The sequence below is a fragment of the Schistocerca nitens genome, chromosome 2, assembly GCF_023898315.1.
Source record: "Schistocerca nitens isolate TAMUIC-IGC-003100 chromosome 2, iqSchNite1.1, whole genome shotgun sequence".
Classification (NCBI taxonomy): Eukaryota; Metazoa; Arthropoda; class Insecta; order Orthoptera; family Acrididae; genus Schistocerca; species Schistocerca nitens.
Window position 1 is genome coordinate 456,588,761 of NC_064615.1, and position 22,829 is coordinate 456,611,589.

At 44.1% G+C, this 22,829-nt stretch overlaps 1 protein-coding gene across 1 annotated transcript in view; it reads left to right on the plus strand.

Moving 5' to 3' along the window:
- LOC126236340 (ATP-binding cassette sub-family C member 4-like) overlaps nucleotides 1-22,829 on the plus strand; it is a 218,559-nt gene that overhangs the window by 156,130 nt on the left and 39,600 nt on the right. Inside the window, exons 19-20 of the mRNA XM_049945566.1 lie at nucleotides 12,026-12,149; nucleotides 18,879-19,052. Coding sequence (XP_049801523.1) covers nucleotides 12,026-12,149; nucleotides 18,879-19,052 — 298 coding nt within the window. The remainder of the gene's footprint in view (nucleotides 1-12,025; nucleotides 12,150-18,878; nucleotides 19,053-22,829) is intronic.

The following is a 22,829-nucleotide window of genomic DNA, read 5'->3' on the forward strand; positions in this document are numbered from 1 at the left end:
CGCCAAATTATTAGCTCGCCAAGCGGCTGGAGAAATACACGTGACAAAAGTCTTGGGATACCCCCTAACATTGTGTCGCACCTCCCTTTTCCGGGCGTAATGATGCATCACGACGAAGCGTGGACTCAACAAGTCGTTGGAAGTCCCCTGCAGAAATACTGAGGCGTGCTCTCTATAGACGTCCATAATTGCGGAAGTGTTGCCGGTGAAGGATTGTTTGCACGAAATGACCTCTTCGTTATGTTCCGTAAATGTTCGATGGGATTTACATCGGACGATTTGGGTGGCCAAATCATTCGATCGAACTGTCCAAAATATTCCTCAAATCAATCGCGAACAATTGTGGCCGGGTGACATGGCGCATTGTCATCCATAAAAATTCCATCGTTGCTGAACGTGAAGTCCAAGTAGCCGAACATGGCTATTTCCAGTTAATGACCGGTTCACTTGGACCGGAGGACCCAGTCCAATCCATGTAAACACAGTCCACACTATCATGGAGCCACCATCAGCTAGCACAGCGCCTTGTCGACAACTCGGGTCGACGGTTTCGTTGCGTCTGCGCCGTACTCGAACCCTACCATCACCTCTTACCAACTGAAATCGGGACTCGTTTTATCAGGCCACTGGTTTTCAGGCGTCTAGGGTCCAATCGATTTGGCCTCGAGCCCAGGGGAAACGCTACAGGCGATGTTGTGCTGTTAGCAAAGGCACTCGCGACTGTTGTCTGCTGCCATAGCCCATTAACGCCAAATTTCACCGCACTGTCGAAACGGATACGTTCTTCGTACGCCCCACATTGAGTTACGCGAATATATCACACAGTGTTGCTTGTCTGATAGCAGTGACAACTGTACATAAACACGGCTACTCTCGGTTGTCCGAGGTTAGAGGTAATGCGTGAAATATTTTGCTCTCGGCGCACTCTTTACGCTGTGGATCTCCGAATACTGTATTCCCTAACGATTTCCTAAACGGAATGGCCCATGCGTCTGGCTCAATCTACTATTCCACATTCAGAGTCTGTTAATTCCCGTCGCGTGGCGGTAATCACGTCGGACACTTTTCGCATGAATGATCTAAGTAAAATGACATCTCTGCCAGTGCGTTGCCCTTTTATACTGTGTACACACGATACTACCGCCATCCCCTGCCGTATCTGTAGCAAGCAGGACATACGCAACACTCCGAGCGCATATCCTTGGTTGACAGCACATCGGTAAACAGGCACAACCTGATTGTAATTTGTAAAGCAAATTTCAGTTTCCATTCATAGTTTCTCTGACACAATAGTTCACAGTTGCCGCGCGAGACTAGCCGAGCGGTCTCAGGCGCTGCAGTCATGGTCTGTGCGGCTGGTCACGGCGAAGGTTCGAGTCTTCCCTCGGGCGTGGGTGTGTGTGTTTGTCATTAGGATAATTCAGGTTAAGTAGTGTGTAAGCTTAGGGACTGATGACGTTAGCAGTTAAGTCCCATAATATTTCACACACATTTGAACATTTTAAGTTCACAGTTAATATGCACTCGAATCTGCAACTCATTTAACATCTATAATTGCCCTTGCAGTATCGCAAAGTGTTAATAATGGAGACTGAATTAATTTTCTGTATAATTTCTAGGTATATGCTTGCAAACAGCACCTGTCTTTTCACAGTAATGTGGAATACAATCAATGCTTTGCAACCTTGCAGAGGTAAGATGTGAAGAACGAGATATGAAATCGATATCGTCTACTTTTCCGAAAGACCTACCTACATATGTGTTGTTTTCTTGGGCATTCATTCCAGTGATGTCGAGAATTCGTTAGTAATTGTGTAAACATTAGAGCAAACAGGAAATAACTTGGACGACTGCGTGAATTGGGATTCGATCGATGACTTTTCTGCTAAGTAAAGTCCAGAACAGAAATAGAGCAGCTCCCAAACCCAAATAAAACGTGTACAGTAATAGCTTTCAGTGAGAAAGAAAAGGCTATAATTTTTTAGTTAAACAAAGGAAAGAAAAAATGATTACCATAAGCAGTGTGCAAACGCGGTTTCGTTTCGTAAAAACTGAAAATGAATTGTACAAATGGAAGAAAGGTTTACACTTAGTATGAAATATGCACAAAAGTGTGGAAGAAGAACTATTTGGATGACTTAGAACTGCTCCTGAGAGTCAATCCACCGTTATCGAAGGAGATCTACGAGACTAGCGGCTCTGAATTACAAGTAAGATGAACATTGCTGATTTCCGGGCTTTTACAAACTATTTAAACAAATTCAGGTAATTAAACAGAAAATAAAGTCACCAAATTAAATAGTTTACCTCAAGTACGCGTATGGAGGAGATTTCATTAGGAGGTAAATACTACAGAGAATTATGTAACTGACATAAAGACGAAGTTTTTTGTAACCCCCTAAAATACTGTGTATGCACCCAATCACTTAGGTTTCGTGCAAATAAAAAGTTTCGAGCAAATAAAAGCCAGAGTGGCTTCTGCAGTCGATGAATGCTTTCACACATTCATGTACAACAATGCCAGTGATAAGTAACAATGTATTACTGTTGCCACAGCTTTAAATCTGTCTTCAGGAACATCAAGGTAAATTACAACCAAAAATTTAGAAAATACGTCTGTTTATTTGCAGAAATCTTGTAATCGATGTAGCAGAATCTAGAAATAGGGAAAGAACAAGGAACTTTCTGGCAGATTAAAACTGTGTGCCAGACCGAGACTCGAAATCGGGACCTTCGCCTTCCGCGGGAAAGTGCTCTACCATCTGAGCTACCCAAGCACGACTCACGCCCCGTCCTCACAGCTATAATTACGCCAGTACCTCGTCTCCTACCTTCCAAACGTCACAGAAGCTCTCCTGCTAAGCTTGCAGAACTAGTACTCCTGGAAGAAAGGATATTGCGGAGACATGGCTTAGCCACAGCCTGGGGGATGTTTCTAGAATGAAATTTTCACTCTACAGCGGAGTGTGCGCTGATATGAAACTTCCTGGCAGATTAAAACTGCGTGCCGGACCGAGACTCGAACTCGGGAGCTTCGCCTTTCGCGGGCAAGTACTCTACCATCTGAGCTACAAGCACGACTCACGCCCCGTCGTCACAGCTTTAATTACGCCAGTACCTCGTCTCCTACCTTCCAAACTTCACAGAAGCTCTCCTGCTAAACTTGCAGAACTAGCACTCCTGGAAGAAAGGATATTGGAGAGATATAGTTTAGCCTCAGACTGGGGGATGTTTCTAGAATGAAATTTTCACTCTACAGCTATAAACTGTTTTTTGTTGGCAAAAATGAGTAACTTTAACTTTTTTTTAAATATTTACAGTGTGCCTTATCAGCCAAGATTTTGACAGTGAATTTATTTCAGTGTATTCTTCCTGTATGAAAAATTTCAGGATAGGTTTAGAAATGTCAGATAGGTCCATTCCCTTGTTAGAAGTCAAAACGAGGAGTTCAGCCACTTTCCTACCGGAAAAACGATGAGTGGTTTCTGAGAAATTACAATATTTGCAACTTAGGATCAAAGTGAGTGTCAAACCGGTCGCTGTCTTACGTTATAAGTTTATTTCGTACCCATGTAAGGATACGGAGGGAATAAAGATTGCACTGGGGCGAACGCGTTACAAAAGGGTTACGGAGGAAATGTACGAGTAGCTTTCTGTTTTGTTTTTGAAGTTCACATAACTCGAGTACAGATTACTTTAAAAAAGGCTTTCACAAACCATGAAGTGCTATATATCCTACTTCTTTGCGGATAGTGCATAAGGAGCTCGAAAAGAGCAGTTGAGTTGCACGCACAAAGATATACTGACGGACTGTGGACAACAAATAAGAAGGACAACTCCCTTAAATGCTACGCTGTGGATGAGAGGAAAACATGCAACAAGCAAAGGAATAAATAGGTGTTCTGGCAGCTGTTGATCGTATTTCGCACGTCAGCTCTTGAGAAACTATCTGTCGAATATGTCAGTCTATAACCGTCCATTAATTGCACACAAATAACTCCCGTAAGCATAACGTGCCACGTCACAATCAAATTCAACAGTAGCATAGCAGAAGGTGCACGGCTAACTGTCGCTTGGTTCTGACGTGACGTCTCTACAGTATTTTCTTTCTCTAGTAAATTCTCTTCACCAAACAGGCAACCTTATCAACTCACAGAAAGACGAACTAAGGAATTGTGCATTGTTTGTCCGCTGTGAATCCACAGTAGGTAAGGTCGGTTCAAACGTAGGGGATGTAGACTGTGAATGTTTGGTGTGGGATTATTGGAGACTATGTAATTACGTTACTGACGAAACGTTAACAGATAACAGGTCCTTTAGTTTCTAACCAAAGCGCTACGGCTTTCGTAGAGGAAGTTCCGTAGGTGAAAGGGTGCTCTGCGCTCTACTCTCAAGTGGCTAGGAAAGGCTTCACTTGCTTCTTTCACCTGTTTCCTTGCCCCTGTACAGGATCTGAAGACATTGACACTTGACCTGTACGTTCGACTGACTTGACGCCACTGTTTTTTCTCTGTCGTGAACATAACTTCTCACGATCCAAAAGTATTTAAAACATCGCATTGCTGCAGCGTGTGCAAATATATAGAGGAAACCTGTTCAGTGTGTGGAGTAGACCTTCTGTGGAGAAGACTTTGCACCATCGTCTTCAAACGAGTAGTGTGTGGACTTTTAAAATACGTGATAACATTAATGGAATTTTATGGAAGTGTTATGACCGCTTCGGTTTGTAATATCCTTTTTTCTTAGTGCTACTGAAGTTGAAATATTACAAAATAAGTGTGTTTCAGAATTAACCCCATGTTATTTTTTTGACTGGTGCGGAATTACTATTTGATAATAATTCCACCTCAGTTTTCTGTTTTACAGACTCTTTCAACCTGTTGCATTCACTTTTTTTCCAACAGAAAGAACAACAGGGTTGTTTCTATAATTAAATGGTCAAACTCGTCTGGATGGTTCTCAGTTGTTGTATCGATCCAGCCACATGGTGCCTAGTGTGATTATTATCGAGTATGAGTTACACTTTTGCGACTCTTCTGAATTTGTAATTACTCTGTTAAGCAAAACATAAGGACGAAAGTAACTTTCACAAGATGTGTCACTGGCAAGTAACACAGCTCGATGACACTACCATACATAGATAGAACTGCTGCAGTATAGAACACAAGATAACTGAAAGAAATACGCCATGAGGGGAACAGAAATTACACTTTTCTTCGAAGACAATAATTGCACTGCAGTCACCGTGAGTCATGAAGGACCCAGAACACTACAAAAAGGTGAGACGTCGTTCTCAGTATTGTGTCTGATCACCAAGGAACGGACAGCAGTGCATGCCTTCCAGCGTGCTCCTATGCTGGCCACAGGGTTGGGAAGCAGTTATTGTGGTAGGGCGTTCCATTTCCCCACCATCGTGACTGACTGCTGACCGATGCTAGCTGGTGCACGTGGGCCTGCCACATTACGTCTCCTCAACCCATCCCAAGCGGCCTCGATGGGATTCACGTCGGGAGAAGGGTAGGCCAGTCTATTCGCCAAATATCCCCTCTTTGCAAAGGGTCCACCCGAGGTTCTGGATGCGGCCGCGCAGTGTCATCCATAAAAGTGAAGTCAGGGCCGAATACACACCCAAAAAGAAGGTCTTGGGAAAGGAGTACGGTGTAACACTAACAATTACCTGTAGGTATAGCGAGTTCAAAGGTTTTTAGGACAGTACTTCCTTGCAACATTAGGGCCCGCTTTTCCACTCCATAACAAAATGGCTCTGAGCACTATGGGACTCAACTGCTGTGGTCATAAGTCCCCTAGAACTTAGAACTACTTAAACCTAACTAACCTAAGGACAGCACACAACACCCAGCCATCACGAGGCAGAGAAAATCCCTGACCCCGCCGGGAATCGAACCCGGGAACCCGGGCGTGGGAAGCGAGAACGCTACCGCACGTCCACGAGATGCGGGCACTCCATAACAACTGGACTACTAGAACGATAGCGCTCGACATTGGTTCTGAGTGAATTACGTGTTCCCACCTCTCGCCTTGTGAGGGGTATATCCAGTATTCTCGAACATGATCGTTTTGCTGGTCCAGGTGTTATGGTGTGGGAAGGCATAATGCTACATAGGCGTACTGACGTCCTTTGTCTTTGAACGCAATACATTCAGTGGTCAATGTCATTGTCACAATGCATCCCTTCGTCTTCTGCGTCTTCTCAGGGGTGCATTTGGCCCTGAATTCATTTCTATGGATCATAACACGCAGCTGCATCGAATTGGCTAACTACCTTCCTTGCAGCCAATACGCTAGACACCGTTTGCTAACCCCCTTCCTTGGAGCCAACACGTTAGACACCGGTCGCTAACTCACAACAGGGACCTATGGCTCGTGTTGATACCAAGTTTCTGCATGCACAAATCAGATTCCACTGGGCTGCCCCCGCTGCTAACCGCACACACACGCACACACACACACACACACACACACACACACACACACACACACACACACACACAGACAGGGCCTCTATCACCACCAGTGTCCGCCAGCCGACTCCCTGAACCTGCCACTCTAGAACGTAAACAACATCGGCCGCTGCACCATCTACTGCCCGGCGCCGCATGCAAAATGTTGCCGTGCTGCTGCTACCTGCGGTCCCAGGCGCTTGCTCCGAGTTTCTGCCGCTCCCTTGTTGTAAAACAGACGGCTCTCCGCTGTCAGTTACGGTAGATCACCGCCTCACAGTGGCGCTGCACTCGACTGATTTGCACTTTCGCGCTCTCTGCTGCCTCAGGAACACATCATAGCTGGTGACCACTGCTGATGCCAACAGACAAAGGGGCGGTAGTTCAACATTACGGTGACTCGCTAACTCACGGTACACACTGATTTTAAATCTTTTTATCACAAACAACGGCAAAAATGTGTAAATGAATAAAATTTTGTTAGCAAGTGGATTTCTGTTATCAGAGGCCAAAAACTGGTGAAAAAGTCTTGCTAAGTATTGACAAATGGTTACAGGCCTGCAGGCCACCTTTATCCCGCAAGTTAATCCAAAAGCCAAGCATAACGAGAAAGCGATATTGCAAACGGTCATCTATATTTTTGTGGTTTTCGCCGATAATGTATTAGTTATGTTGTACTTTCATTGGCATTAGTGTCTCTGCTATATAAAGGTTAGAGCATAACGTCACAAAGACGGCATTTGTATCGAGTTTTACGGCGAAGAGACCTCAGTTGGCTTTAAGCACGTGAAACTCACGTCACAGAGTACATCAGAGTTCATTGATAACTTTAATCCTTCTGACACGCTGTTCAGAAAATACAATGAGATGACAAACTCAGAGGGATCATGACGGCACTTTTTTTTTTTTTTTTACCCGAGTGGTGCAGCAACTCAACGTCGGAAGGACTGAACATTAATGCAGAAGTAATGAGCTGTCCATAGTTGCAAAAGTGTAGCCAATGCAAGATTTTGTGCAAGATCTGACCTCTCCATTATGCCTCATAAACGTTCGATGGGATTCATGTCGGACGATTTGGGTGGCCAAGTCTTTCACTCGAATCGTCAAGAGTTCTTCCAATCAATCTCGAATAATTGTGACCCGGCATTGTCACCCACAAAAACGAAGTCTGTGAATGAAGTAGCCGAACACACCATTTGCAGTGAATGATCTGTTCAGTTGTATTAGAAATGGAAATGTCGTGTGGCTAGGGCCTCCCGTCGGATAGACCGTTCGCCTGGTGCAGGTCTTTCGATTTGACGCCACTTCGGCGACCTGCGCGTCGATGGGGATGAAATGATGATGATTATGACAACACAACACCCAGTCCCTTGGCAGAGAAAATTTCCGACCCAGCCGGGAATCGAACCCGGGCCCTTAGGATTGACAGTCTGTCACGCTGACCACTCAGCTACCGGGGCGGACAGTTGCATTAGAAGACCCTGTTCATTCGACGGTCCACACCATCATGGAGTCACCAAAAGATTGCACAGCGCCCTGTTGACAGCCTCGATCCATGTCTTCGTGGGGCCTGCGCCACGCTCTGTCCCAGTGTTTCCCAACCTGAGGATAATTACCCCCTTGTATAAACAAATGCTAAATATCTCAAGAAAAGTCTTCTCCAAGTTGTAGATAGTACCTGCAATAGTCCAGAAATGGCTTCATTACAGCTTCGAAACAGATAAATAAATTAACTAACAGCACGACGCGGCAGTAACTACATACGGGCTACTGTAGTGCTGTATTATTACTATTACTATTAGTGGCTGTGGTGTGACACACAAAGCATTAACAGCCTGAAGTCTTCCAAGCAATAAAGTGCAGCAGTCAAGTGCTTTAGGAACAGTAAGTGCAGTGCACACAGCTTGGTTGATTTTAAATGGGCCTGCAATGTCCAGATCAAGCAAGTGCCGCTGTGGAGAGTAGTAATGCAGGGAAAGTATGTTTTATAACAAATGTCTATTCTCATTGTGAATAGTTAGCTTTCTTATCTGGAAGTTATGGGTACCACTTGCAATGCACAACGAATTCCTTCGCCATTCAATCTAACACCCCCCGTCCCCTGCCGACATACCCACAAAAACTACACATCATTAATATTTCATCATTTTAAAAATAAAAGCCTTCGAAGAAGTCTTTCATTCCATAATTTAGTTAGGTGCTAGGGCCGGGATACTAGCGAATGTCTGATTGCACTCAGGGGTGATGGTCTAAGACAGTTTGGGAACTACTGTTCTGTCCCTACCAACAGCTCCTACCAATTGAAACCGGGACTCATCTGACCAGGTCGTGGTTTTCCAGTCGTCTTAGGTAGGTCCAAACGATATGGTCACGAGAACAGGAGAGGCTGAGCACGCGATGTGCTGTTAGCAAAGGCACTCGCGTCTGTCGTCTGCTGCCATAGCCCACTGCCACACCCCACTAACGCCACTTTTCGCTGCACGGTCCTAAGGCCGGTATTACACTATCAAATTTCTTTGTCAAAGATTTGATCAAAGATGTGATCAAATATTCCGTCCTATATATTTGACAAAGATCTTTGACGTAGAGCTAGAAGGGGTATTACACTGTCATCAAATTTTTCGTCAAAGTTCAAGATGGCTGACAACAACTTGTTATTAAGCGCAGCAGTTGCACTTACCGCAATTACACTGTGTGCACATGCGGAAAAGATGTGGGGGAAAAAAAGGAACCATACATACAAGGTTGTCAGTCTTTAATTCCTAGGATTACAACTTGATAATAAATTCAGTTGGGAGGAGCACACCACAGAACTGCAGAAGCGCCTTAACAAATCTGTATTTGCAATTCGAGTGTTAGCAGACACAGGCAACATAAAAATGAAAAAGCTTGCGTACGTTGCCTACTTTTATTCCATAATGTCGTATGGTATAATATTTTGGGATAAATCGTAAAGTCAAACAAAAGTTTTCAGAGTCCAAAAGCGTGTAATACGTATTATTTGTGGAGTAAATTCACGGACGCCCTGCAGAAACCTCTTCAAAGAACTGAGTATACTAACTACTGCCTCTCAGTATATTTACTTCTTAATGAAATTTGTCCTGAATAATATATCTATTTTTCCAACAAACAACTCAGTTCAGATATACAATACCAGGAACAAAAATGATCTGCACAAGGACTTAAAAGCACTTACTTTAGTTCAAAAATGGGTCAACTACTCAGGAACACTCATCTTCAATAATTTGCCAGCAAACATAAAAAATTTAGTTACAAATGAAGATCAGTTTAAAAGAAGCCTGAAAGACTTACTAGTGGCCAACTCCTCCTACTCCATTGACGAAATTTTTAATAGAAACAAATGATGTATTTATTCATACTATTAGTATTGTTATTTCAGCTTAAAAAAATTGATGTGTTCCACATCCACGAGGATCTCCTCAGCACGGATCTATGGAACGAAAAACTAATCTAATCTGGGTGAAGCCGTGGGTTTTACGACGACACGATAAAATCATTCAACAAAACTTGTTACGTGAGCTTACAGTGGAATACGTCAAGTCGTACATTAATTACTTAAGAATGGATGAGCATACATTTCTGTATGTGCTCAGTGAAGTGTATCCTCATATCACAAAGTACAATATTCACTGAAGAACTGCTACATCTTCAGAAGACAGGCTCACTGTAACACTCCGATTCCTTGCTACAAGAGAGGGTTGTGTTAGGTTAGGTTAGGCCAGGTCACGTCAGGTCTCCAATCTTCTTAATCTATTTTTGTATTCAGGGTGCCTCACGTTGTAAAGCGCATCAGCTTCATACATCTCTATTAATTTTGTAGTTGTCGGCAAACACCAATTGTATTTACCGGCAATGTTTATAAAAACACTACAGACGACAGAATGCTGTAGCGATGCTAGCGCTCCATGTAGTAACATGTCACATTGCAGTGAACAGAAGACAAGCGATTTCTTTGATCAAATCTACAGCGAGGCTCTAGATTTGATCAAATATTGGATGACATTTGACAAAGTCCCTATTACACTATCAAATATCTTTGACAAAGAAATTTGATAGTGTAATACCGGCCTAACGCATATGTTCGTCGTACGTCCCACATTAATTTCTGAGGTTATTTCAAAGCAGTGTTGCTTGTCTGTTAGCACTGAGAACTCTTCGCGAACGCCGTTGGTCACGGTCGTTAATTGAAGGTCGTCGGCCACTGCGTTGTCGGTTGTGAGAGGTAATGCTTGAAATTTGCTATTCTCAGCACACTCTTGATACTGTGGATATCGGAATATTGAATTTCCTAACGTATTTTGAAATGGCAAGTCTAGCTCCAACCACCAATCCGTCTTCAAAGTGTGTTAGTTTCCGTCATGCGGCCATAATCACGTCGGCATGGGTCACCTGAGTACAAATGAGAGCTCGGCCAAAGCACTGCCCTTTCATACCTTGTGTAGTGGATATTATAGTCATCTGTATGTGTGTATATCGTTATCCTATCAGTTTCGTCATCTTAGTATGTGTTGTCATTTTTTAATTTATCTTTCGTCTACTAATAGTCAGACGACATCTGGGGCCCAGAAAGACTGTAATTGCTGAGAACAAAATCTATGCACCTTATTACAATAACGTTAAGTACTATTCCACACATCTTAATTTTGTGGTACATCATTCCAGTGACGCTAAGTTCCTGTCATTACATGACCTTATTGATTTTGATGTTGGGTACGAAGAGTGCACCCAGGATCTGAGTTAAAGTAAGGGGATTAGGATGGGGGGGGGGGGGGAGGGTATTTGCTGAATGGGGAGACGTGGAGGAAAAGAAGTATTTTTATTAGAAAATAGCACTTGAAACTATTGAAAAATAGTTTTTAATTACCATCTTGTGCATTACTCTTAATACATTTTATTAGATACCTACTCCCTACATCGCACGTAATTGAAAGAATATATTCTACATAAGATTTGTATGTATTACTTTGCTATTAGACAACTAACGTTCAGATACATGCAAGTAGCCTACTTCAGTAGCTTCTGACTTAGTCTAGTAACATAAGAAATAATATCACGTGTTGGAAGTACAATGCTACTGAAAACTGTAGGGGTACCATTACAGATGTCTTAGGGTACTCTTGCTCCTATTCAGTAATAATTAAGGTATTTCCTGATACCCTTAATACCAACCATTAGACTACTTTTGAACAAAAACAGAGATTTTCAATTTGATGTTTTTTTCTTATTTTTTTAATTACACTATCAGCAACGTTCCTTGAACACCTGCGTATCACGTTAGGACGGAGTTGACTCGTAATGTTGTGAACGTTTAACAGCAGTACTCAGTCGCATACTCAAGAAGATTATAAACCAAGTTTAAATGTTCCATGTTATTTTACTTAAAGTTAGTTTCTACTGAAATCAACTTCAATTAATAGTGACAGTAAATAGTTTTACGATATGAGAATTTACATCGGACTTCTGAAGTACCCGTTATTTCTCAATACTATTGTTCTTACTCGTTGTAGAATGATTTATCATTTTATTCCTTTCAACTTCTTCAGGATCGCCATACGTCAGCGTGGTTTCTTTACATTACGAATACGGCAGCCCTCGGCATATGGCTGGATTTGCTGAGCAGCACATTTGTTGGTGTGGTGACGTACAGTTTCCTCGTCCTTTCAACAGGTGAGGTTTATAAAATGCTACTCCGTTTTCCTATTGATATAAGATACCTAGGAAATACATGCTTTCTTTTGTACTGTAAAACCATAATTATTTTAGTAAGTTTTTCTGCTGTATACAGCCAATTATTTAGCCATGTCGCAAAGTGGTTCTATGTAAAAAATTTCAGTTCATAATCATGCGTATTAATAATATCCAAATAAGTCATTGTATAAATCATTATATGACATTGCCTTGCGCATTTGATCATAGCAGCATAAATAATACTTATGTGTTTGGTTCAGCAACATTAAATTGAAATATATATTGACAAATGTAGTTACCTACAGCAATTTATATATTAAACTTCCTGGCAGATTGAAACTGTGTGGTGGACCGAGACATTGTTCAAATGGTTCAAATGGCTCTGAGCACTATGGGATTCAACATCTGTGGTCATAAGTCCCCTAGAACTTAGAACTACTTAAACCTAACTAACCTAAGGACATCACACACATCCATGCCCGAGGCAGGATTCGAACCTGCGACCGTAGCAGTCGCGCGGTTCCTGACTGAGCGCCTAGAACCGCTAGACCACCGCGGCCGGCGGACCGAGTCATTGTAAGAATGCATCATCTGCTCCTTTAATCCCGATACAAGGTGATTCCACTTCGCTATCACTGCTACTAGGTCAAGAACCGCATTGCTGCTACGGTCGCAGGTTCGAATCCTGCCTCGGGCATGGATGTGTGTGATGTCCTTCGGTTAGTTAGGTTTAATTAGTTCCAAGTTCTAGGGGACTGATGACCTCAGCTGTTAAGTCAAATAGTGCTTAGAGCCATTTGAACCATTTGAACTGCTACTAGCTTCGAACACTAATTGCTTACCGCCTGATTAGTATCAGATCAGAGGCAACGGTTGATTGCTGATTAATGGAATTGTTTAATGACCACTGACGAAATATGTACAGATACCACCAAAGGGAGTCAATGAACGCCGATCTCGTATAGAAGCTAACAACGTACATCAGTGCAGCCAGATACAGTGGTCTATAAATATATTATCAAACCCCACTTGTTAACCACACACTGGCTGAATCATACAGAATGTTGCTTAACCTTTGTGAATCATAAAAAACAGTATCTGATGATTATACACGTACCTTCGTCGTAATTTTTTGTTATTATTTTTTACATCCCATTGTGGGTTCTGTGTTACCCCATCATCTGGTCTGTGGCATAAAAATTGTGTGTGAGCACTGTGAATTATTGTTAGTTATACGATTATACCCAGCCTTTGCGACAGTTAACTTCTGCACTATAATCCGAACAGCACTGAAATCTAACTGTTATGCCCTTATTTATTAGGGCTCTTGTATTATCTTTTTATACAACTGAGGTTAAATAACAAGCAGTTGTAATAATCGTAGACATGTCAGAGATATGCTTGTTGTCATAGACGTATTGATACTGTGACTAATGCAGCCTGATGGCAAAGATTGTTTGCCTGTGCCACTTTGGGCAGTGATGTTGTAATGAATTGATTATGAATGACCAGATGCTGTGTCTCGATGTTAAAAATTTGTTACTCAGCTTTATTGCTTCATTGTAATGTATATTTCTCTATTTCGTTTTACGTTGTATTCTTATGCCATAGATCTTATGATGGGATAATCCGAAAGGCATGATGAGAGGTTAAAAATAAAGAAAAAGGTTTTAGCAACCAAGATAAGTGCGTAATCATTAGCGCCAATATAGCCGCAGACACCCTCAATGACTTCCTGCATAAGGTGACGAAAAAATATTTCTCGGAAGGCAAAAGTCAATGAGACACTTCATTTTAAGAGTGTTTCAGAATGGTTCATCCTGTCACAAGATTATAAAATTACCTTCTACTTCAATGAAGAGGGAATCTTAGAGTACATTTTGTGTAACGGATAGGATTATTAATCTGATTTTACACTGCTATATGTTTTACATGACTAAACGTAAACTCTTGGGGTATATTTTACAACTATGTTTCGTATCAGAGTTTTCATTCGCCTTTCACAAATGTACGATTTCTTCAACTGGACGCGCGATAAACATCCAGACGACAGTCAAACTCGTCCCATACTTCCGTAAGCATGTCTGGAGCTTGGCTGCTCTTGCTTTGCGGCATCACATTCACCCGAAGTTGCTGCAAGAAGAGACACAGAGATGGAGATCTTCACGAACCCTCTAAAACAAGGAATCACATACCGTGAGATCAGGCGACCTTGATGGCCAGTGCTGCATGCCGTTGCGGACGATCCACCGCTGAAGCGGATCTCTATTTGAAGTTGCTCTTAAATGCAGGTAACAGTGGGCTCTGAGCACTATGGGACTCAACTGCTGTGGTCATAAGTCCCCTAGAACTTAGAAATACTTAAACCTAACTAACCTAAGGACATCACACACATCCATGCCCGAGGCAGGATTCGAACCTGCGACCGTAGCAGTCGCACGGTTCCGGACTGCGCGCCTAGAACCGCGAGACCACCGCGGCCGGCTGCAGGTAACAGTGCATTGGTGCTCGATCGTCTTGGAAATATGAAATTTCCGCTATGATTTCGCAGTTGTAGAAAAGTGTTGATTTATTAGTGCCATTGTAGTGCTACTGTCGAGTGCTTTGAGCTGTAGGAGGTGCTATGTTGTTCTCTCGCCGAAAACACCACGGCACAGTTGTAACAGAATTGCACCTAGCTGCACCACGAAGTCTCCTGCCGACAGACACTTTTAGTTTCGATGCCTGAGTGAACATCGTCGCAAGTTTCTGTCTAAGTGCATGTATAAGATACAGGGAAAGGTCGGGCGGTATCGGACGGCATACTGTACCGGACAAGAGCTGTCTCTAAACTCTAGCTTTGGTGACAGCACCTGTCGCGCCACTGCAGTCTGAACTGTGCAGGAACAAGACAGCTAGCGAAAATCTGAATCAAATCAGCAGTAACAATGTGTTTCAGAGGGACAAGTTATCTTCTCCTCACTCCTGGTGAGTTTTTCCGTGCACGAACTTAACGTTGCAGCAGGGCTTAATTTTGGCTGGAACGCGTAAGAACGGCGTTGCAGGATCTTATTGCAACGTAACTACGAGAGTCGTTCAATAAGTGATTCCACACATTTTATTCTCAGAACATATTTATTGTTAAGAGTCCGAATTTTGTAGCCGGCCGAAGTGGCCGTGCGGTTAAAGGCGCTGCAGTCTGGAACCGCAAGACCGCTACGGTCGCAGGTTCGAATCCTGCCTCGGGCATGGATGTTTGTGATGTCCTTAGGTTAGTTAGGTTTAACTAGTTCTAAGTTCTAGGGGACTAATGACCTCAGCAGTTGAGTCCCATAGTGCTCAGAGCCATTTGAACCGTGTTTTTTCCGAATTTTGTGACAATATACATCAACATGTCTTGTCTATGTCCAATTTTTCCACTAGTCTCCATCACGTTCTATGGCCGTACGCCAGCGTTGTGGAAGACCATGTGTTCCCTGGTTCCCTGCTGGTAAATGCTCTTGTCCCGTAAGCGTAGCCATGTTTTCACTGCATGACCGACACTCTCGTCATCTTCAAAGTGTGTTCCCCATAGAGCATCTTTAAGCGGGCCCAGAGAGATGGAAGTCCGAGGGTGCCAGGTCTGGACCGCAGGGTGGATGAGGCAATGATGTCCAATGGCTGTGGTAGGACGTCCAGGATCATGGATTATAGATGTTCACCACGGTTTCCTTTTCTGCACACAAGAATTCATTATCTAGGCAAAACATGGCAAAGCGATATGAAGTGGAATAAGCACATCAGGTTGTATTAGGAAAGGGAAATGGTTGACTTAGGTTTATTAGGGTAATTTTAGGAGCCCGCATATAAGACAATAGTGTGACACATTGTTAAGCACTGTTCGAGTGTTTGAGATCCGCACCAGATCGGACTAAAGGAAGGCATCGAAAAAATTCAGAGGCAGGCTGCTAGATCTGTTACCGGTAGGTTCGAACAACGCACAAGTATTACGAAGATACTTTGAGAACTCAAATAGGAACCGCCAGAGGAAAGGCGACGTTCTTTTCGAAGAGCGCTATTGACTAAATTTAGTGAACCGGCATTTGAGGCTTACTGCAGAACGATTCTACTGACGTAAACATACATTTCGCGGAAGGAATATGAAGATGAGATTAGAGAGATTAGGGCTCGTACCGTGGTATATAGACAGTCTAGACAGTCGTTTTTCTCTTGCTCTAATTTCGTGTGGGAAAGAAAAGGAAATACTGTAACTAGTAGTGGTATAGGATACCCTTCAGCAAATACATGCGGTGTGGCTAGTGAAGTATGTATGTAGATGCAGCTGAATGAAAAACTTTTGCATCAAAAATGACATTATTACACTTCAGTTTTTTTCTTACACTTTGTCCAGTCACAGTAATGTAACAATAGCCCATGTTCGACGTCAACGTGCACTAAGTACTCACAGATGGCAGGTGGCAGAACACGCAGTAGAGGCTGTATATAGCGTTCGGGGGAACGCCGAAAACTGTGCAGTCGTTGCCGCAAGGCGGAAACGGAGCGATTTGTGTGACGTCCAAACTGACATGATCATTGGCTTTCGGGCCAAGTGCGGAAGCGTTTCCGAAAATGCTGAATTTGTAAGCTGTTCACACGCAGCAGTTTTTAAAATATACCGTGCATTGCAGAACGGCGCTGTCCAAAACCGGCTCCGAGGCAACTGTGGTGCACCATGAGCCACAGATTACAGGGGTGAACGGCGTCTGCGGAGATACTCTTGGGCGAATAGAGGTGCAACTACTGGGCAACTGACCGCTCAGATGTACCAAGGGGCTGCCAACAGCGTCTCCTCAACGACCGTACAGTGGACGTTACTGTGGAGGGGCCTCCGCAGCAGGCGCCTGGTTTGTGGACACGTGCTGACTTCTTCAGGGACGAAGGCTGGAATCTGCACTCCAGTAGCGTAACTGGGCGTCCACTGAGTGCTGACAAGTGGCCTTTTCAGGTGAATCACGTTTTACGCTCCATCGGACTGATGGTCATTGACGCACACGGGGCGAAACGTCTGAAAGCAGACACCCTGCAACCGGGAGGGAGCAACGTGGTCCAGGGAATGTTTTCGTGGCATTCCCTGGGTGGTCTTGTCATTCTGGAAGACACAGTGGCTCAACACAAGTGTGCACATGTTCTTGGAGACCATGCCCAGCCCTACAGGCAGTTTATTTTTCTTCGGCACAGTGGCGTCTACCAGAAGGCCAGTACAAAGTGTCATCAAGCTCGCAGTGTACGTGCGTGGTTCAAAGAGCACCAGGATGAGTTTACCATACGCCCCTGGCCATCAATCTCACCGTATTTAAACCCAATCGAAAATCTGTGGGAGCACCTCTATCGGGCTGCTCACGCCACGGATCCTCAACCGAGAAACCTAGCGCAACTTGCCTCGGCGCTGGAGTCGTCATGGCTTCACATCCGCAGTGACTTGTTGCAAGTCTCGCAACGGTGCTCGCTGCAAAAGGTGGCTATTCCTGCTTTTGACAGGTCGTCACATTAATGTTACTAGACATTTTTTTTTTTACTTTCGACGTGGAGCTTTGTAACTGTATTATGTTACGTACCATAGTAGTGCTTCGTGAGAAGAATGTACCCACACAACGTCCAGAAAATGTCGTAAGTTTGAAAGAGCTTACCTGCCCGATACTTTCTCCAGTCTTATGAAATGGGACGAATCTTCTAGAAACACCTTTGTAAGTTGTAACTGGCCTGTGTCATTCTGGATATAAATATGATAGCTACAGTTTTGAGTCAGACATTTTTGATCACTGAGACGTAGTACCAATCACTGAGAGCGTCGAAATGTTGTCGACTTATAGAATTAATAATGCATCTGTGTAATCAACTGAATAATGTCTTTCTTATATTCTTGACGAATACATTGATCATACGAAAGGATGTTCTCCCGACATTACACAGTTATTTCAGAACGACAATAATTTGTTAATAAGTAATATCCGAATCACAATAAGCCTTTTCATCCAGGTTGTGTATGTAATACAACTTTCTGCGCCTGCTTTCAGAATCACACATAATTATGGAAAACGATCTACCTAATGATGAGAGATAGTCTTCGGAAAACACTGTGAAAAAATAAATTGTTTGTACCAGTCAACGATACATTTTCCATTCAATTTGCTATTGTGCTAAAACTATAACATCGGAAAATCCGCATCTGCAGCTGAGTGGTCATCGGCCATGTGGAGGACCCAGGTTCGATCCGGGTAGTCCTAACGAATTTTCTTTGATGCGAGGACTGTTAGGGATCCGTTCAGTTTCGTGACGCCAATTAAGCTACGTGGCCGAGTGGTAGTGGCTCTACGGTCTGGAAAGTCTGCAAAACGGACAACGCACGGGAGAGCGGTGTGCTGACCACATGACGCTCCATACCGCACCCACATGAAGGCACAAGACAGCGGATCACACAGTCACCGGTAGACGTCCCTTGGCCCTTCACGGACTGGACGAAGAGCTCGTTTTTAAGTAATATAGGAATCTTCTTTTATCCTCTGCTAATCCTTATTTATTTATTACTTATGTACAAAAATTAACTGTATGTGGTGTCTTTAGTACTTTATATGCCAATGGTGATCTGTTTAATAAATTTCATTCACAGAAGTTTCGATGTACGCAAATCACTTACATTTCATTGTTTAGAGATCTGAAGAATCATTCACTGTTCGAATGCATGTTATACAGCTTCCTTCGGTGGATCTGGCGTCGGACTGGCCATTTCACAGTCACTTACTCTGACAGTTATGCTACAGTTCGGTATCCTGCAAATGACCGAAGTCCTTAGTCAGATGACGTCAGTGGAGAGAATCCTCGAATATACCAAAATTCCATCCGAAGCAGCTTTGGAGTCGACACCAGGTAAGCAAGCATAGTAAATTAAACAATGAGATTTTCACTCTGCAGCGGACTGGAAGGTAGAAGACGAGATACTGGCAGAAGTAAAGCTGTGAGACCGGGCGTGAGTCGTGCTTCGGTAACTCAGATGGTAGAGCACTTGCCCGCGAAAGGCAAAGGTCCCGAGTTCGAGTCTCGGTCGGGCACACAGTTTTAATCTACCAGGAAGTTTCATAGTAAATTAAACATTGCAACATTTAAATGTAATAGGCTCCTCGACGCTGCTTAACAACAGAGAGATGTTGAATGTTCTGCTAGCGATTAAATTGCCTCACAAAAAGCGTGGGGCACCCACAAGGGGAGGAGGAAACGAAATGAAACTTCATGGGCTGGGAGGGCCTGTGATGTTATTTATAAGTAATTACAAAATCGACTCAGATTTACAAACTTGGCATTATGGGCCCAATTACATGTATGCGTGACACCCCCTCTGCCGTGATGCAAGCGCTGATTGGATTTGGAAGGCGCTGTATCTTCTCCCGAGCTAAGCTGCACGACAGCTGTTACAAGCATTTCTTGATGCCTTCGATACTGGGTCTGAGATACTGTTCACTTCCGAACTGGTCCCAGACATATTCTTTGAAGGCCAGGTCTGCTTGGTGTTCCTGGCCACAGGAATAGTCAGTATCACGCAGCTGATAGAGACACGTATAATGTGTGAATGAGCAATGTCCTACAAACAAATGGCACCACGAATCTGTCGCATGAGAGGTAATACACGAGGCGCGGGATGACTCTGCCACGCCTCGCGCCGTCAGTTCCGTCAGCCACTACCAGCCCTAGGAGTATGGGACGTCTCGCAGGTCCCCGCCATACTCACAGCATCTCCACTCATCGCTGAACACAGTGCGGCTCTGTTAATCAACTGTCCACGCTTCCCGGCCCGGCCAGGGCACCACTCCAAAGGCAGCCGTTTGTGTTGTGCTGTTGCCCGCAGCCTGCGCATGGGACGGTTATTCGCTAGTGAGGATGCTGCTGATCTCTGACCAATCATGTGGGGTGACGCATTATGTCGCATGGGGTCCATTTCTTGTTCTCGGAGCACGCGCAGACGCAGATGTGAAGAGATTGCGATCTGCTTGATGTGCAAGACGACGATCATCTCTTTTAGTGGTCAGACTTGGTCGACCGGAAACCTGACCACTAGTCTGCCTGCCTTCGCTCACCCACGCAGATCAATATCGGGCTTTTATCACATCCAAATGTCCCACAAATCTGGATATTGCGCAGTTCCACCAAGACACCAATGAAGAACCACAATGACGCCCCGTCCAGGCAATGTCAGTTGCTGATAACGCTGTTTCTCACGAGTAGGCGGCATCTCCGTGTCATTCAAAGCGTTCACTTACCGTTTGACGCTGTTGATGGCCCTTATATACCACATCAGGCTTGGTAACATCAGTAAACGTGAACAGTACTAACGCAGTATGGTGACCGTTCTATATGTCACGATAGTGAGCTCATGTGCGAAATTAGATTGACATTCGGCCATGTATTCCAGGTGCTTTACTTTTTCGTCAGGCTGTATAGTACCAATACCGATTTTGTGCCAATGCTGCCAGTCTCATATTTTAGAACTTGCGGTGCTGATCTTTATATAGTATTTGTAAATAACTTGTATAAATACTCAGTGAGTGCTGTAGCGCTGTAGTGAGTCATTGAACTAGCATTCGGGAAGATCGAAGTTCAATTACCTATCCAGCAATCCACTTATAGGTTTTTCACTGTTACCCAAAATCTGCCAGGGGAAACTTTGCGATACTTCCTTCGAAAGGGACGTGGCCAACGTCCTTCACAATGTCTGTCCAGTCAGGGCGCCCCTCTCGTCTCTAGTGATGTCGTCGTTCAACGGGCGCTATGTCTCTTTCCCATTTTACCTTTTGGTTACATTAACTCTGTCGGAATATTGATTTCAGATTATCTGTTAAGCTCATGTACACTGACATGACGAAAGTAATGGAATAACGATACACACATATTTAGACGGCGGTATTGTCGTGTACACAGAGCACGAAAGGTCAGTGCCTTGACGGAGCCGTCATTTCTACTCAGGTGATCCACGTGAAGAGGTTTTCGACGTGATTATAGCCGCACGACGGTGATTAACAGCCTTTGAACGCGGAACGGTAATTGGAGCTAGACGCACTTTGGAAATCGTTAGGTAATTCAATATTCCGACTTCCACAGCTGCAAGAGTGTGCCGAAAATGCCAGATTTCAAGCATTACCTCTCACCACGGGCAACGCGGTGGCCGACGCCCTTCACCCAAGAACCGAGAGCAGAAGCGTTTATATATAGTTGTCAGCGTTAACAGACAAGCAACATTGCGTGAAATCAATGTCGGTTGTACGAAGAACGTAAACAGTGCGGTGAAATTTCGCGTTAACGGGCTGTGGCAGCAGATGACCGACGCGATTGCCTTTGCTAACAGCACGACATCGCCTGCAGCGCCTTTTCTGGGCTGTGACTATATCGTTTAAACCATGGACGACCGGAAAACCGTGCCTGGTGAGAAGAATCCTGATTTCAGTTGGTAAGAGTTGATGGTTGGTTTCGAGTCTGGCACAGATCCTAAGAAGCCATGGACTCAAGTTGTCAAAAAGGCCCTGTGTAAGTTGGTGGCGGCTCCAAAATGGTGTGACCTGGGTTTACACGGAATGGACTGATCCTCCTGTCCAACTGAACCGATCATTCACTGGAAATGGTTATATTCGGCCATTCGTGGACATAGTGAGGGAATTTTTTGGATGACGATGGGCCGCGTCACTGAGCAAAAATTGTTCGCAATTGATCTGAGAACGATTTGGCCACATAAATCATCTGATATGAATCCAATTGAACATTTATGGGACATAAGCGGGAGGTCAGTACGTGTAGAAAATCCTGCACCGTCAACACTTTCGCAATGACTGACGGCCGTAGAGGTAGCATGGCTCAATGTTATTACAGGAAGTTCCAGCGACTTGTTGAGTCCATGCCACGTCGAGTTGCTGCATTATGCCGTGAAGGAGATCCGACATGGTATTAGGAGGTATCCAATGACTTTTGTTACCTGAGCGTATAGCCTCGCCGCGCGGAGTGGCCGTGCGGTTTGAAGCGCCGTGTCACGGACTGCGCGGCCCCTCCCGCCGGAGGTTCGAGACCTCCCTCGGGCATGGGTGTGTGTGTTGTTCTTAGTATAAGTTAGTTTAAGCAGTGAGTAAGTCTAGGGACCGATGACCAAAGCAGTTTGGTCCCTTAGGAATTCACACCCATTAATTAACACCCATTACACCATATAGCCTCTATTTCATTTCTTAAGTAAATCAGGTGAACAGTTGTTTTTTATTTAGTCAATATTTTTTACGTAGGGACTTCAGAAAATAGGTTACACATGACGTCGCACGATAAGACCACTGCGGGTTTCCAGCACACATAGTTCTGCTGCAGTACTTATAACAAGCGCATCACAGTTTGGGAGTGACATGGCGATGCAACTGGAAACGTACTCCCAAGCTGAAGTAAGTGGGTCGTCTCGATTCTTGTGGTCAAGACGTCTAAACTACACTCACATTCACCATGCTATACTAGCGGTATGTGGACCAAATGAACTGTCGCGTCGAGCCGTAATAAAATGACAACAACAAATCGGCCAAGGCTTCACAGACGCGTGGGTTGTTGATCGTGAAGTCCAGGTCCTGCACCATGCCATTTGCTTCTTTTCGGCAAGCTGAGAACATACCTGGAAGACTGGAGGGAAAG